The sequence below is a fragment of the Plasmodium vivax genome, chromosome 3, assembly GCF_000002415.2.
Source record: "Plasmodium vivax chromosome 3, whole genome shotgun sequence".
NCBI classification, from domain to species: Eukaryota; Apicomplexa; class Aconoidasida; order Haemosporida; family Plasmodiidae; genus Plasmodium; species Plasmodium vivax.
The window spans coordinates 668,749-684,446 of record NC_009908.2 but is presented as its reverse complement, the minus strand read 5'-3'; the positions used below and the strand labels follow the sequence as shown (position 1 = coordinate 684,446).

General features: G+C 54.1%; 6 protein-coding genes across 6 annotated transcripts; 3 read left to right on the top strand and 3 right to left on the bottom strand.

Annotated features, from left to right (window-relative positions):
• Window positions 1-80: 80 nt before the first annotated feature.
• PVX_096220 (hypothetical protein, conserved) lies at window positions 81-1,229 on the bottom strand. The gene is made up of 2 exons (XM_001612748.1): window positions 811-1,229; window positions 81-679 (listed from the first exon to the last, which is right to left on the bottom strand). The coding sequence occupies exons 1-2, from the start codon at window positions 891-893 to the stop codon at window positions 523-525; spliced, it is 240 nt and encodes a 79-aa protein (XP_001612798.1). The 5' UTR covers window positions 894-1,229; the 3' UTR covers window positions 81-522.
• Window positions 1,230-1,385: 156 nt separating this feature from the next.
• PVX_096225 (hypothetical protein, conserved) lies at window positions 1,386-3,831 on the top strand (the record flags this gene model as incomplete). The annotated part of the gene is made up of 1 exon (XM_001612749.1): window positions 1,386-3,831. The coding sequence occupies exon 1, from the start codon at window positions 1,897-1,899 to the stop codon at window positions 3,829-3,831; it is 1,935 nt and encodes a 644-aa protein (XP_001612799.1). The 5' UTR covers window positions 1,386-1,896.
• Window positions 3,832-4,744: 913 nt separating this feature from the next.
• On the top strand, window positions 4,745-5,716 carry PVX_096230 (hypothetical protein, conserved; the record flags this gene model as incomplete). Its single annotated transcript, XM_001612750.1, has 2 exons — window positions 4,745-4,799; window positions 4,917-5,716. 2 exons carry the CDS (start codon window positions 4,745-4,747, stop codon window positions 5,714-5,716), a joined length of 855 nt encoding a protein of 284 aa, XP_001612800.1.
• On the bottom strand, window positions 5,204-7,745 carry PVX_096235 (GTP-binding protein, putative; the record flags this gene model as incomplete). Its single annotated transcript, XM_001612751.1, has 3 exons — window positions 5,204-7,324; window positions 7,548-7,594; window positions 7,699-7,745. 3 exons carry the CDS (start codon window positions 7,743-7,745, stop codon window positions 6,240-6,242), a joined length of 1,179 nt encoding a protein of 392 aa, XP_001612801.1. The 3' UTR covers window positions 5,204-6,239.
• A 1,429-nt stretch (window positions 7,746-9,174) lies between these two features.
• PVX_096240 (hypothetical protein, conserved) lies at window positions 9,175-11,856 on the top strand (the record flags this gene model as incomplete). The annotated part of the gene is made up of 1 exon (XM_001612752.1): window positions 9,175-11,856. The coding sequence occupies one exon, from the start codon at window positions 9,175-9,177 to the stop codon at window positions 11,854-11,856; it is 2,682 nt and encodes an 893-aa protein (XP_001612802.1).
• Window positions 11,857-12,425: 569 nt separating this feature from the next.
• PVX_096245 (hypothetical protein, conserved) lies at window positions 12,426-14,285 on the bottom strand (the record flags this gene model as incomplete). The annotated part of the gene is made up of 1 exon (XM_001612753.1): window positions 12,426-14,285. One exon carries the CDS (start codon window positions 14,283-14,285, stop codon window positions 12,426-12,428), a length of 1,860 nt encoding a protein of 619 aa, XP_001612803.1.
• Window positions 14,286-15,698: the final 1,413 nt, after the last annotated feature.

Genomic DNA, 15,698 nt, shown 5'->3' with positions numbered 1-15,698 from the left:
GGTAGCCCCCCGCGCGATTTCGCTGTCCTTTTTTTTTTTTTTTTTTTTAAAGACCCATTGAGCATTCCGCTGTTGTTCCCGCTTAGTCTGCTTCCCCAGTTTGTGTTAATTGGGTTGGTCAATGCAACATGTTGAGGAGGGGCTCTCACTAGACTGCGTATCCCAACGCGATTAACACAAGTACACAAAAAAAAGGAGAAGGCATTTCGTTGGGGTGAAAAGGAGAATGCATTGCACTCGGGTCACCGTGTGTTAATATAAAACGAGTGCCGCGGCGGGGGAGTCATGCCGGTGCACACACACGTGGGGGAATGCACCTCCCCATTGGGTGGGAATACACAACGGCTATACTCCCCTTTGGTTACGATGACAAACGAACAGGGGGGAAGCCTCCACCAGGAGTGGCAGACCTTTCCGTTTCGTCTTCCTCCCCAGAACGCACAGTCACTCTTCTGAGCACCGCTCTTCTCTCCATCCTCTTCCCTATACCTCTTTGCCGCTTCATCTCTTTACCGCCCCACCTCACTCGTACGGGGGGGGCGCGCACTTGTTGTAGCCGACGTCATTCTCCTTCCAAAGCCCGAAGGTTAACATCTTCTTGTTTTCGTTGCTTAGGGCTGGGAAGACGAGCGAGACGCAGTAGAAGGACCAGACACACAGCCAGGGGCTCAGGCGTCCGCTGCGGGGGGGGAGAAGCATCATGAGGGAGCAGAAGCATCATGAAGAAGCGGACGCATCGCGGTGAAGCTGACCCATCGTGGTGGGACCGCCTCATTCCGGTGAGAGCGCCTCGCCCTGCGCGCTGCTTACCAAACTTGGATGCAGCCGTATCTCCTTCGGAGGTTAAAGAACCTCGTGCTCATCCAGATCTTCGCGTAAACGGCCTTCGACATGCTGCCTTCGGTTCGTCTTCGGGGAGGGAGGGGCTGGTCAATCTGGAAACACCGCTGATGGGGTGCTCGCTCGTGCGTTCTTCTTCAGGCGAACAGGTTTCTCTCCGCTGAGCTGCCCAATCGGGTTGCCGCTGCAGTTGGGCCGCCGTCCCTTGGTGATGTGCTTCTTTGCTGAGGGTGACTGACTCTGGGCCTCTTCCGCAGGAGTTCCACTCTTAAAAAAAAGTTTTCCTTTTCGTTATCCCCTTCTTTATATTTCCCTTTTTATTGTTTCCCTTTTTATTGTTTCCCTTTTTATTGTTTCCCTTTTTTTTGCTTCCCTTTTTTTTGCTTCCCTTTTTTTTGCTTCCCTTTTTTTTGCTTCCCTTTTTTTTGCTTCCTTTTTTTTTTTTTTTTTTTTGCAGCGCGGAGTAGCGGCCCATCTGTATGCAAAAGAGCGCTACTCGGGGTGGCGCCGCGGAAATGGAAAAAAAAAAAAAAAAAAAAAAGGAAGCAAAAAAAAGGGAAGCAAAAAAAAGGGAAGCAAAAAAAAGGGAAACAATAAAAAGGGAAATATAAAGAAGGGGATAACGAAAAGGAAGAGCACAAACAGAACCACCGACCGAACAAGCAGAATGAAGGATAGCACGACCGAGTGACGGGTGGCTCAACTAACATATGTACGGACGACACGGCGACGTGACTGGTGGCGCGTCAACGAGGGCCACGCCCCAACCAGCACGCGCTCTCTCATAACGCGTAGAGTGGCCCATCTCTCCAACTTGCGTTCCCCCCTTGGGTGGAGCTCCCAGTTGTGAGGCCCCTCCCCTGGGATTGAACCCCCCTTCGGGTTGCTCATCGGGTTGGCCAGCGGCGCCCTGTTTGGCGTGGCGCATCTCCCCCGCAACCGCCCTGCAGCGCCCAGCGGGCGATACGCACTCTGTGCTTCTACTCACTCCGTGCTTCTACTCACTCCCTTACTTCTACCCATTTGCATCCTGTTTACATCTGTCCCCCCGTGAGCATGGCTGCCGGCGCGCCGGGCGGCGAGGGGCTGCTCGTCCTGCGCGAGGTGACGCCCCAGGCGGTGGAAGAGGAGCGCATAGCCGTCGACGTGGAGGGGGCAATCGGTAAAGCGGCCAACCGCAAACTGCTGGGCAGGCTGAAGAAGAAGGTCCGAGAGGAGGTCCTGCAGAGGAAGCGAATCGACTACCTGCCGGTGGGCGCAAACGAGCTGCCCCGGAATTTACCGAAAACGAAAAAAATAAAAAATAAAAAGATAAAGCAGAAGCTGAGCAGGGACGTCCGGCTGGCCATCCTGTCCTCCAAGAAGCTGCTGGCGAATAGGAGGTTTAAGCCGGTGGAGGAGGGGTTCATTCGGCCGACCCCCGGGTTAGCGGCGTTAGCGGCATCGGCGGGATCAGCGGTATTGGCGGAATCCCCTCCAGGTGGGCCGCTCACCGAGGGGGAATACCCCACTGCTGACACCCTTTCAGGACGCCCCCTGCTGACGCAGAAGGAGCTGTACGCCCGCGCGGACGTGGGCACCAAAAAGAAGGTGCTGGACCTGAGACTGAACCTGGGTCCCTACCGCTGCAGCTACTCGAGGAATGGAAAGTACCTCCTCGCGACGGGCGAAAAGGGGCACATCACTCTGGTAGATACACACAACTTAGAACCCCTCTGCGAATTAGAAGTGGAAGAATCTGTCAGATGCAGCACCATCCTGCACAACCACAAGCTGTTTGCAGTGGGGCAGAAGAAATACACCTATATTTACGATAATACAGGGATGGAAATCAACTGCATAAAGGATATCCCCTACACCTACCAACTGGAATTCCTCCCGTTTCATTTCTTATTAACGTCCATTGGAGAGTTTGGAGAGCTGGTCTATCAAGACATATCAATGGGGAGCATCATTACGAGGAAGAGAACGAAAAGGGGTCCCTGCAAAGTGATGAAGCAGAACAAGCAGGATGCAACAATCTACTTGGGCCATCAAAACGGGCATGTAACTGTATGGACCCCAAATATAGACAAACCAGTGTGCGACCTGTACTGCCATGCCACTCCCATTTCGGCTGTGGCCATTCATAAGAACTACCTCATCACTTCCTCTGTTGACTGTACCTACAAACTGTGGGACATGCGGAAATTGCAATTAATGGAAGATGCGCGATCCCATAATGTCATCAACCAAATGGAGATTAGCACCACAGGGCTTGTTGCAATGGCCATAAACAGCCACTTTAGGACTTACGCAAATTTCTTTACCAAATCGCAACTGTACCTCACACACAACATGCACGGGGATAGAATCAACTCCCTATCCTTTCAACCGTTTGAGGATATATGCTGCGTGGGTGCACGCCACTCCATCAAGTCGCTCCTCATTCCAGGGGCAGGACTAGCCAATATAGACACTTATGTTAATAACCCCTACGAGACGAAGAAGCAGGTGCGCGAAAATGAAGTCAGGTCCCTCCTCGATAAGCTGCCCCCGGACACCATCACCTTTGGGGAGGGCCAACTCGGCAGGGTTAGCCCCTTCGCGTCCAGCCCGGCGCACGGGCAGGGGGCCACTCGCCAGGGAGCCACTCACCGCGGCAATGGTGCTGGCGGTGGAGGGGGAGAAGCAGGAGGTGACGGGCATCGCCGTCCGTCGAGCAATAAACACCCCCGGGGCAATGCCATGCAGGGCAAACACCAGGTGGGGGACTCATCAGACGGTTCCTCTCCCGATGAGGCCAGCGGGGGACGCACGCGCGCAAGTGGGGGAGCTCCCCAGGAGAGGACGACAGCACCCCCTGCAGGGAAGAAGAAAAAGAAAAGCAGGAAAAAAAAAAATAAAAATAAAAGTAACTCCTTTTTAAACTCGAACGTGCCCAAGCATTTGCGCAAGAGCGCCAAGGATAGAGCGGCCGAGCGGGCGGCAGGAGTGGGAGCGGCGGTTTAATCGGAAGAGAGGAGAAGTGAATAGATGGAGGAGGGGCGGCCGACAAAGCACACGTCTCTTCTGTACATTGGTCAGACGGGGAGGGGGGCGCCGCCTCATTTTTGCCATTTGGCAGGCCGCCATGCCGAGCAGCTGCCTGGGGCGCCCCTCCCCGGTATCATTTGAAACGGGCATGTGATGCTGCCCCTGTGTCGTTTGTTTCGTTAGCTTCGTCAACTTCGATTGCCTCGTTTGCTTTGCTTTGCTATGTTTGTTTTATTTTATTTATTTATTTATTTATTTATTTTTTTTTTTTTTTTTTTCTAATTGTTGGCAACTCCTGCTAAGCGTTTCCCCCTTTTTACAAACTCCGCAGCCGCGTCGCTCTTCGCGAACGGGGAAGTTTTTTCCGCAAAAAAATAAAAAATAAAAAAAATAAAAAAGTACCTCCACGCTGGTACAGTACGTATGCATTTACCCCCCACGCGCTTACTTTGCCAGTGAGGCGGATGGCCAACTGGTTAGCGGGGAGAGGACAGTTTGGCGCATCGCCTTCGCGGTGAGAGACCGTCCCGAGGGAGGAGCCATACCGACGATCAACCGACGATTAACGGACGATCAAGCAATGATCAATCCGCCTTCGCCTTCGCCTTCGCATTGGCATTCACGTTCCTTCTGCTCCCAACATTGCCGCTGTGCCCGGGGGAATACATCCGTTCGTTATGCTATGACCCGGAGGAAGGGCTCCCTCTCTGCTGCCCCGCGCGGAACGTGTTAGCGAAGGGCGAAGCGCGGCCAAGGCAAGGCAACCAGCTTTCCGCGTGGGGCCTTCCCCGGCACAGGCAGACGTAGAAGCATACGCACTCACGTAGCGCGGGGCTAAGTACTCCCGTCATCTGCAGCCTGACGACCACCCCCAACCGCAGGAGCCAAAATGACGACCGCACACAGACCCACGTGGTACAACGCCATCGGGGGGGAAAACCAGGGTAGGCCAACACCGCGGTGGTGCGCACACTCGCGGAGGCGTATCACAGCATGGGCTAAGAAGCGAACCCTCCAACTTCGTTTCATATGCTTCTTCCCCATTTGCTTCTTCCCCGCAGGTGGCAACCGCAAGGTGAGCCAAACGGCCAAGGTCTGCAGCAGGGACCTGCCGGGGCACACCAAAATGAAGACCAGGGACCTGAGCGACTACGTGGAGGATAAGGAAGTGATCAGGAACAACCTCATTCAGCTCGAAGGCGAAGCCGCCGAGAAGGATAACAGCCACAGGCTGCTGGCCATCGAGAATATAAAGAAGCTCACCAACCATGACTACACCAACCCGTTTCCGGAGGATGAGGATGACGAGGTGGAGGAGGAGTGGAAGTCTCGCAGGCGCAAGGGGGGGGGGAAGGCCAAGCGGAAGGGTAAATCGAAGAAAGACTCGGAGGAAGGCAGCCAAGAGGAGGGTTGTCGGCCAGGCGGCATTTCAGATGGTTCGTCTGACGATCAGTCGGATAATTCCGCTGGCGATTCCGCTGGTCACTCCTCTGATGATGCTTCTGATGACTCCTCCGCTAACCAGTCGGAGGACGAGGAGGAGAAGGAACTCCTGAGGGAGCTGGAAAACCTAAAGCGAGAGAAAATGGAAAAGGAGCGACAGGAGAAGCTGGCGCAGGAACGCCTGCAAAGCAAAAAGAACAATGTGCTCACCAACAACCCGCTCATAAATCTGGAGGATAATAACAGCGACAATGAGGAGGGCGAGGGCGAGGGCGAGGGCGCGAGCAGGAAGCGAAAGTGGACGGAGGAGGCCATCTTCCGAAACACCTGCGAGAAGAAGGAGAAAAGGAGCACCTTCATCAACGACACTGTGCGCACGGCCTTCCACAAGAAGTTCCTCTTTAAGTACATCCACTGAGGGGGGGGGTGCCTAAGAACGGCATATGGCTGTGGAGTTATGCAACATTTCGAGCGACCCCAATGGGCAACAAAATGGGACTCAAGTGGAGTTCTAAATGTTGGATCGCTCCACAGCCATGCCGCCTATTTGTCAAATTATCTTTTTTGTAATGTGCCAGCTGGCCACCAGCTAGCCAAACTGATAATTTTTTAAAAAAAAAAAAAAAGTCCGCAAAAGTGTGCAAAAAAGTATTGCCTGGTCAGGCGATTTTTAAAATTCGGGGTAAATGGTTCGAGAAAGTGCGTAAAATTATTGCCGGTCAGGTGATTTTATTTCGAAGGGTTGCACCACTCGATTGGTAGGGGGGAGACAGCCGCGGAGGCGGCGTTACAACCGGTACAGTAGCTGCTGCGACGCTACTTCGTTACGCCGCTTCTTCGCTCCTTCACTACGCCGCTTCTTCGCTCCTTCACTACGCCGCTTCTTCGCTCCTTCACTACGCCGCTTCTTCGCTCCTTCGCTAAACCGCTGCTTCACTGCTTCACTTCTTCCCCGAGGATGACACGTTGAACTTGAAGAAGACGATGTCGCCGTCCTCCACGACGTAGTCCTTGCCCTTCTGCAGGTACTTGCCGTTGGCCTTGACCTCGCCCTCCGACTTGAACTCCACCAAGTCCGCGTACTTGTACACCTCCGCGCAAATGAAGCCCTTCTCAAAGTCGGTGTGAATGACGCCCGCGGCCTGCGGCGCCTTCGTCCCCTTCCGTATCGTCCAGCATTTGACTTCATCCGGCCCACACGTAAAAAAATGAATCAAGTTAATTTCATAGTAGCCAGTTTTTATAATTTTACTTAACATGCTCTGCTTTACATTATTCTCTTTAAAATATGCGTTTTTCTCCTCTTCGCTCATGGACAGCAACTTCAGCTCCATGTCCGCACAGTAGGGGATAATCGTCCCCTTGTTTTTCTCCTGTACCCAATTGTATATTTTGGCCAAGTGTTTATTCTTCTGGCGAATGAAATCCGCTTCACTCATGTTGACCAAATAAACCACCGGTTTGGCGGTCAAAAAATTAAATTCGTTGATTACCTCAATTTCGGAAGCTTTCCAATTGCCATCCTTAATCCATTTATGTTCCTTCAGAAAGTTTAGCACTACTGTTAACACGTCATGTTCGTTTTGTTTTATTTTATCTTTTTTGTTCCTATTTAACACCTTGGTGACTTCTTCCAGATTTTTTTCGCAGTGAGTGATGTCCTTGTAAATCAGCTCGGAATTTATTATCTCCATATCCCTCACTGGATTTATGTTCCCCTCCGTGTGGATGATGTCTTCATTTTCAAATGCACGCACGACGTGGTATATCCCATCCACTGCCGCTATGTTCGAGAGGAAGTTGTTGCCGAGGCCCTCCCCCAGGTGTGCGTTTTTGACCAGCCCCGCAATGTCGAAAATGGAGAGGTAGGCGTGCACGTTGCTCTTGGGCTTGAAGTGACTCACTAGCCAGTCGAAGCGCTCGTCCTCCACCGTCACCTTGGCTTCGTGCGGCTCGATGGTGCAGAAGGGGTAGTTCTCCGCGGGGATGTTCAGCTTCGTCAGCACGTTGAACGTGGTCGATTTGCCTGCGGTGAGGTGAAGCGGTGAGGTGAAGCGGTGAGGTGAAGCGGTGAGGTGAAGCGGTGAGGTGAAGCGGTGAGGTGAAGCGGCGAAGCGAAGCGGTGAAGCGAAGCGAAGTGGTGAGGTGCGACGTGTGGGGCAGCGTGCGAGGCAGCGTGCGAGGCAGCAGCTGGGGGGAGTCACACCGACGCGGGTGCGCCCACTGCTGCTACCGCGAGCAGTCCCTACCGACGTTGGGCAAGCCGACTAATCCCATCTTGAGGGTATTCTTGGGCCTACGGAAGACGGGCGAATCACGTGTGCACTTGTTACGGCCACGCGGCGACACTGTGCGCATGGTGCTCCTCTGCACCGGCGCGCTTTTCCAAATGAGAGTTACCTTCCGAGCAGGACCTTCTGCTCCTCCTCCTTCTTCTTTGGTGCCATGTTCAAAGGGAAAAAAAAAAAAAAAAAAAAGCCACAAAATTTAGCTAAACTGAGCTACACTAAGCTATACTCCGCTTAACCTCGCCAAGTGCCGCTTCTCCCCCCTGTGGACGCTGCCGCCTTCGGAACTACCGACCGGGCTCGTCTCGAGTGGCCCTCTTCGCCCTGGGTAGAAGTGCGCCCCTTCGAACGAGGAGGCAGGGATGCATGTATAGCCTAGCAGTGGTCGCTTCACCCTGCAGAGGAGAACCTAAGAGTAGATCACTTGAGGAGAAAACACAAAGCAGTTGACAAAAGCACCACTAGCGTTGCTACACGTAAGAACGTTTGCACAAACGTACAGTTATACATACGAAATGCCGCTGCACTGCGCATTCGCAAAGGTTCGAAGCGATGCTTCATACATGCGCAATTTGTAAGGCGTTCGGTCAAAATTGGAGTCAGATCCGGGGGGGAAAAGGAGGAAACAGAAAACAAAAAAAAAAAAAAGAAACTTCTCCCTTGAACGCAATTCAGTGTGAATCTCACTGCGCAGCTTGTGCATACACAAGGTGGGGTCATAAAATAGCACTCATTCGTTCGTTCGCTCCTCATCCGCCGCTCACTCGCCGCTCATCCGCTGGAGGAACGCCCATGTGTTGGCGGCTCCCTTTTGCTGTGCTTCTTCGCCACGCCGCACCCACCCGTTGGGTCGACCAACTGGTGGAGGGGGGAGTGCCCTAAAAAGGAAAGAAAAAAAATGCCCACAAAAATGCCAGCAAAAGTAACAACAAAGGGAGCAACAAAACAACGCTTTGCTAACTGAACAGGTTTGCAAATAGGGCTGCTCCGATTTAGCGGAAACTCGCCTTGACCACCACCCCACAAGGGAGAAAAAGAAGAAAAAAATAGGCGAAGTTGTACAGAGAAAATTACAGCAGTCTTCATATCGCTTCTTAAAATGGGAGGTTTTTATCTCCCACGGGAGGGGTAAACAACGACCCTTCCTTTTTTCTTCTCCTTTTTGACCTCCTACATGTGAATGTAAAAATTCTGACTCGTTCATACAACTTTGAAGATTTTTTTTTTTTTTTTTTTTTGTTTTTTTTTTCCATTTTGGCTACCTGCTGCGCGAAGGGGGTAGCTTATGCCAACCATAATACAAGCATCGCCTATGATATGTAAGACCGCTTGCAAAGTTGAACAACGGGGCAGTGTTTACACTCCTCCTTAGGAGAGCAAAGCAAGGACAACGCGAATGCATCATTTTGCTTATGCGCGCTGAAGTGTGCCATTTTGCGCACCACTCAAATGTGCAATTTTTTTGCTGACCCGTTCAGGCAAATCAGTGGGGAAAAGTGATGCCGTCCATCGGGGCATGCATGTGTAAATGTAAAGGCTCATCTTTACATTTCCCTCCCCCCAAATGAGTTGCCCATAAAAGGAGATAATGTTTCACCTAATCGTTTACACACAAGAGCACTGCAGCCATGTTAACAGCCATCTAACCCTGTTCGAAAATGTGTACGACCGAAATGGAAACAAAATCTCCAAGCATGGGGATCCCCCGGCCGGGGAGAAGAAGGGGGACACGAATGATGATACAGCGACACAGAACAACGTGAACGACGAGAGGGCTCTCCTCAAGCAGAAGCCCTCGCAGGAGGGGGGGGGCGGCCCAAAGGTGCAGCATTATACGTCCTCCTTTCTGCAGCTCTACGTAAATGATGAGAAGAATTTCGACTTGTACTTAATAGAGGAGGAGGACAACGGTGATGGAGGAGCGACGTCCGTTGCAGCGTCGGGGGGGGGCGCGGAAGATGCTGAAGCTGTGGAAGTTGTGGAAGCCGCCGAAGCTGCAGAAACCGCCGAAACCGCCGAAACCGCCGAAGCCGCCGAAACCGCCGAAACCGCCGAAGCCGCCGAAACCGCCGAAACCGCCGAAGCCGCCGAAACCGCCGAAGCCGCCGAAGCGGAGAGTGAAGATACACGGAAGAATCAAACGAATAGCAAAAAGGGGGGAGACAAACGGGAAAGAGGCGCCTCAGCGAAATGGCCAAAGGAAGGAACTAACCAGAAGGATGCTCAGCCGCACGAAGATGACAAAAGCAGGAGAGTGAACCTCCCCCTGCACCGATCCCACATGCTGTTTATCCTCTCCCTCCCGACGCACTTCCCCTTCGACCGCCTCTACCGCTTGATCAGTGCCTACGCGGACTTCATCGTGCAGGTTAAGGTCTTCCATGTGCGAGGTAACATCTGCTTTTTGGATGAAGAGGAGAGCCCCCCGGGGGGGGCAGCAAAAGTGGAGAGTCCCCCGGGGGAGCAATCGGACGAGGGCAACCGGCGTAGTGAATGCAACCGGCATAGTGAAGGCAACCGGCGTAGTGAATGCAACCGGCATAGTGAAGGCAACCGTCGTAGTGAATGCAACCGGCGTAGCGAGGACAACCCGCATGGTGAATGCCCCTCCACCCCGGGAGTAGAACAAACGGCCGTGTACCAAAGAATCCACAGCGTGGTGAAGAGGAGGCTAAAAAAAAAAAAAAAAATGAAAAGCTATTCGGTGCTTATATTTTTTAAAACCCAAATTTACGCAGACATGTTTTACAGTGAGTATCACTGCACAGGGCTGGACCACTTGGTGGAGAGTCATCAAGTCGAATGGCACAACGTGGTGGACGTGCAGGGAGAGAAGGGGTACCCCGATTGGTATGTCTACTGTGCGTTTGTCAGCCTAGTGTACTACATTGTGGATGGAGAGGTGGGGACTCGTCCGGTGGAAGCGGAGGCGTTGCCCCAAGTGGAGGAGTCTCTTCGGCGAAGCGAGGGGAAGGTTAGTGAGCTCAAGAAGGGGTCGAAGGAGACACACGGGGGGGGGAATCAGCTCCCCTCCTCTAGTGGAAGCAACCCATTCGATATAAACCACTTTGAGAGCTTCCAAAAGAGTGTAATCACCGATGGGAACACGTGCATTTCTACGTGCCCGCTTTGCATGGAGCTGCTGTGCGAGGAGATCTGCTTCACACTGACGAGGAGCAAAAAATGGAGCGAGCGGAAAAGGGGGAAGGCCAGCAAGCTGCGCGGTTACCTAAACCTCTCTTGCAACGTCTGCTCGCTGATTTTTCTCTACGACTCGGTGTCGAGGCTGCTGGGGGGGGGAGCGCTCGGAGGGGCGCAGGAGGGGAAGCAGACGGGGAAGCAGACGGGTGTGACGCACTCGATAGACAATTGCGCGCGAGACGGCCCGGGCAGGCTGGGCCGCCTTGTGGGCAGCCTCAAGTGCAGGCACTGCAGCAACGTGGACGATGTGTGGCTGTGCCTCACCTGCGCGAACATCGGCTGCGGCAGGTACCAGAAGAGCCACGCCAAGATGCACAGCAATAGGTATAATCACCACTACTGCCTGAACCTGAAAACCAAGAAGGTGTGGAACTACATGCGGGAGGCTTTTATTGAGGATAAGGTGGAAGATGACCAGAGTGAGTTGGCGAGTGCCTGGCGTGGGGGCAGTGGTCCGACCGGCGGGGGGTTCTATAGTAGTGCCTTCCACCCCTGTGTAGGTGCGGCCCCCCCAGGAAGGGGCGATTTCGTGGAGGACGAATACGACCTTTGCTGCGGCGACGAGCACCCCCTTCACCCCACCCACGACGGGCGCATTTGTGACAAAATCTACGAGATCTTTACGGACGACGCCTACGTGAGCGACGGGCTGAAGAACGAGCTGCTATACAGCCTGTACTCCCTGCTGTCCCACCAGTCTAACGTTTATAACAATAGCCTGATCGAGCTGCAGTGCAGCTACATGAATAGGGTCGACGTGGAGAGTAGGGACGTGCAGAGCGTGCGAGATGCGGTTGACCAGGTGGAGAGCCAAAACAGGGAAATGGAGGGCTTCCTCCGAAAGGCGGAGTCGTCCATCAGGGCGAAGAACAACGAGCGCGCGCAGCTCCAGGAGAAGATCCGCTTCCTCACGGAGCTCAACGGCAACATCGTTTCGCAGCGCCGCGGAGTTAGCGGCGGTGACGATCGCGATGACGACTCGAGGAAGATAAAGCGGCTGGACGAGACGATCCGCGCGCTGCAGGCCCAGGTGGACGAGCTGCTGCGCGGGTTAAGCGGTGGTGGTTAGGCGGTGAAGGTTAAGCGGTGGTGGTTAGGCGGTGGTGGTTAGGCGGTGAAGGTTAAGCGGTGAAGGTTAAGCGGTGATGGTTAAGCGGTGATGGTTAAGCGGTGATGGTTAAGCGGTGATGGTTAAGCGGTGATGGTTAAGCGGTGATGGTTAAGCGGTGATGGTTAAGCGGTGAAGTGGTGCAGAAGCTGAGTCGCCTCGTTGGGGGAGGCTCGCCACGGAGTGCGTTGCCCACCAGGTTATGCAGAAGTGTTGTGGTGCAAAGTTGTGGAGAGGAAGGGGCTGGTTAAGAGGCCCCCAAAAATGACTTGCTAAGAGGCCCCCAAAAATGACTTGCTAAGAGGCCCCCAAAAATGACTTGCTAAGAGGCCCCCCAAAGGGCGCACAAAATGACTTGCTAAACGGGCCCCCTAAAGGGACCCCTAAAATGACGTAAAAACTAAAAAAAAAAACTCAAGTCCTAAGTCCGCGCGCGCGGGTGAAATTAAAAAAGCGGAGGTGTGGAGGCGGTCAGCAGTTCAGCGGCGCCTCGACCAGTGCTGCTACCTGCCGAACCGCCTCTCCACCCCCTAGAACATGTCGTAGAGCAGGCGGTAGAGCTTCCTCAGCGTGACGGAGTCCTTCACAAAAATGTTGAAAAAATGGTTCTTCATGGTCTCATCCAGGGTGAATCTGTTGTGGGTGCCCTTGGTGGGCGCTGAGGTGGGGTCCATGCCAGGAGGCCCCCTCTTGGAGGGAGATGCGGGTCCAAAGGGGCAGGTGGAATCTGTGTTCGCCTCCCCAGAATTGCAATACTGGAGGAACTCGGACTCGCCACCCTCCTGGCGAGGAGGAGTGGAAGTAGCGAAAGCAGCGGCGGGAGTAGCGGCACCCCCCGTATGGCCAATCCCCACGACGTCGTTGCCACTTGGGTCCACGCTGGGCGGCTCGTCCGGCTTCTTGCCCCCCCGATACTCCGTATGCACACGCACATTCTTCAGCTCGTTTTCTGCCTTGCTGAGGTTCTTTTCTATGCTTTGCAGCAGCTCTCCTTGCCCCTGTATATTATTATACACTATATTCCCCGTGTTTTTTAACTCCACAGAAAAATTTAGCAAATTAGAGACGATGTTCTGAGCCAAGTCCACTCGTTGGTTCCCTTCCGCTTCTCCTGCTCCCTCCCCTTTGCTCAGATGCACTGCTATGTTTCTCAGCTCATTTGACTTTCCCAAGAGGACGTCAATTATCTTTTTGTTCACCTCCACTTGCAGCTTTTCCTTTTGCAGCAGGTCGTCTTCTAAGGTGAGGATCTTTAGAATCACCTGCAGGTACTCCTTCTGCTGCGCGGACAGCTCGCTCGACTGCAACATGTCGTGGAGGAACCCTTTGATTTGTTTTATTTGCCCCGAGGGCTTCTTTGCGTCCTTCCCCTGGTCGGCTGCGTTTGGCGGTGCGTCTCCACTTGGCGGTACGCCTCCGTTTTGGGGTACGTCTCCGTTTTGCGGTCCGTCTCCGTTTTGCGGTCCGCCTCCGTTTTGCGGTCCGCCTCCGTTTTGCGGTCCGCCTCCGTTTTGCGGTCCGCCTCCACTTGGCGTTTTTTCCCCCTCTTCTGCCTCTCCCCCCTCTTCCGCCTCCTCCCCCTCTTCATCCTCCTGCGGTTCCTGCGGCTCCTCGTCCGCTTCTCCCGCTTCGCCCACTTCTCCCCCCCTCTGCTGACCGCACCTGGGGGGCGCGCTCTCCTCCTGTAGACTCAAAAAGGACTGCGCCGTAATCTCCACCTCATCCCCCACCCCACCACGCACACCACTGACGCTTTTAAAAACGTAAAAGCGTTCGTAGCTCGCGTAGGTTTCACTTAGAAAGGACAAGAAACTGTTAAAGTTTTCCTTCTGTCTATCTAGCTGTTCCTTAATGCTTTTTAAAAGATGAATCATCAATATCTTTTGCTTCTTCTCTTCGTATAAGGACTCGTTTTCTTCGTTTGTTGCCCTTCCGCCTTTTCCCCTTCTGCTGCCCTCCGCGCCATTGTCGTGGCTTTCGATGGCCTTCAGCGCGCTCACCACATTGGAGGGGCCGCTACCATGGGGGGTTGCCACATTGGAGGGGCCGCTACCATGGGGGATTGCCACACCGGAGGAGCCGCTACCCCGGGGGGTTCTCCCCTTGGCCGCCTTCCCCGCGCTGCCGCACACCGCCTTCATCTTGGGGGATGCTTTCCACTTCCACTGCTTCATCTCGTTGTACTGCTGCTCTTCCAAGTCCGCCGCCTCCCGGTCGACTGCCTCCACGTCGGCCGCCTCGTCAGCTGCCTCTTCCCCTTGCAGGTCGTCCGACATGTCCCCCCCGTCTAAGTCGTCTCCCGCCTCACTCTCATCCGCGTCCTCCTCTAGCGCGTTGCTCCCCATGAGGCTGCCCTTTTGGTCGCCCCTCCCCTTCTTCGCACCTGCCATGGGGCACACCGCGCTCTTTCCCGCGGCCGGTTTCCCTCCCCCGGGCACAGGTTGCCCCCCCCCCACGTTCGCGCCGCCCCTCTTTAGGCGGTACGCACAGTTGGAGGGTCCCAGCAGGACACCCACGTGGAGGAGGAGAAGTAAAAAGAGGGCGATGCTCCGCTTCATTTTGGTCTACAGAGCTGTGTTTTTTTTTTTTTTTTTTTTTAAGAAAAAAAACCGGGAGCTTTGTCCTTTCCCCGTGCGCGAAGACGGGTGAGTCCGCTGCGTGGGCGCCGTCTGCGTCTGCCTTGGCATTCACCTTGACATTCACCTCGGCATTCACCTCGCTGTTTACCTCGTTGTCCGTCTGTGTCTGCGCGCGGGGGAATTACAACTCACGTGCGAACGCATGCACAGATTTAGAAGCGTTTACTCGTTTGCATCAATTTGGGCGCGTTTACTTAGAAGCGCTTATTCGTTTATTCGTTTGCGTCCACGTGCGGGTGCGTACTTGGCGCGCTGCCCCCGGTGGTGCCGTGGCTGCAAGGAATTTCGCTGCAACTGTGTTGTCTGGCGTGTTGCCGGAGGTGCAGCCTCACGTACTGTCTAGCGTGCTGCCTAGCGTGCTGCCTAGCGTGCTGCCTGCCGTGCTGCCTAGCGTGCTGCCTGCCGTGCTGCCTGCCGTGCTGCCTAGCGTGCTGCCTGCCGTGCTGCGCGCCGTTCGCGGGGGGGGAAGAGTTAGACGAATCAGGCGAAGTGAAGATGTGCAGCAAACCGACCGGCGATGCGCGCAGATACGCTTTGCCTTCCATGTGGTGCGCGTCGTCCTTCCCCCGTTTGGCGCATTTTCCGCGCAATTTTTTCGCGCAATTTTCCCGCATTTTTTGCGAAAGGGGTAAGCACTTCCCTGCACTGTGCCGAAATGCACGCGCGAATTTGCTTTGTTTCTGTTTGGGAGAAAAAGGAAAAAAAAAAAAAAAAAAAAAAAAAAGAAAAAAAAAGTTGAGGGCCCAGCTGGGGGGGAGGCATTAACAAAGGGGAGATAAATGGGGGGAAAAAAAAAAAACATCGCTTCTCCATTTTTATGCGAGCGGGGAAAACGCGCCTGCCAACGGCTACGCTGTGTGCGCGGGTTGGGGAGACGAAAAAAAATTGCAGCAGGCATTGGGGCGGCGCGCCGATGAGCGGCAGATCAATTCTGCCCGTGCGGCCCCTCATCTTGCCGCTTCTCCCCGTCATGCCGCTTCCCCTCATCGTGCCGCTTCCCCTCATCGTGCCGCTTCTCATTTTGCCGCTTCTCATTTTGCCGCTTCTCATTTTGCCGCTTCTCATTTTGCCGCTCCTCATTTTGCCGCTCCTCATTTTGCCGCTCCTCATTTTGCCGCTCCTCATTTTGCCGCTCCTCCTCCTCGGGGTGGACGGGGAACTTCA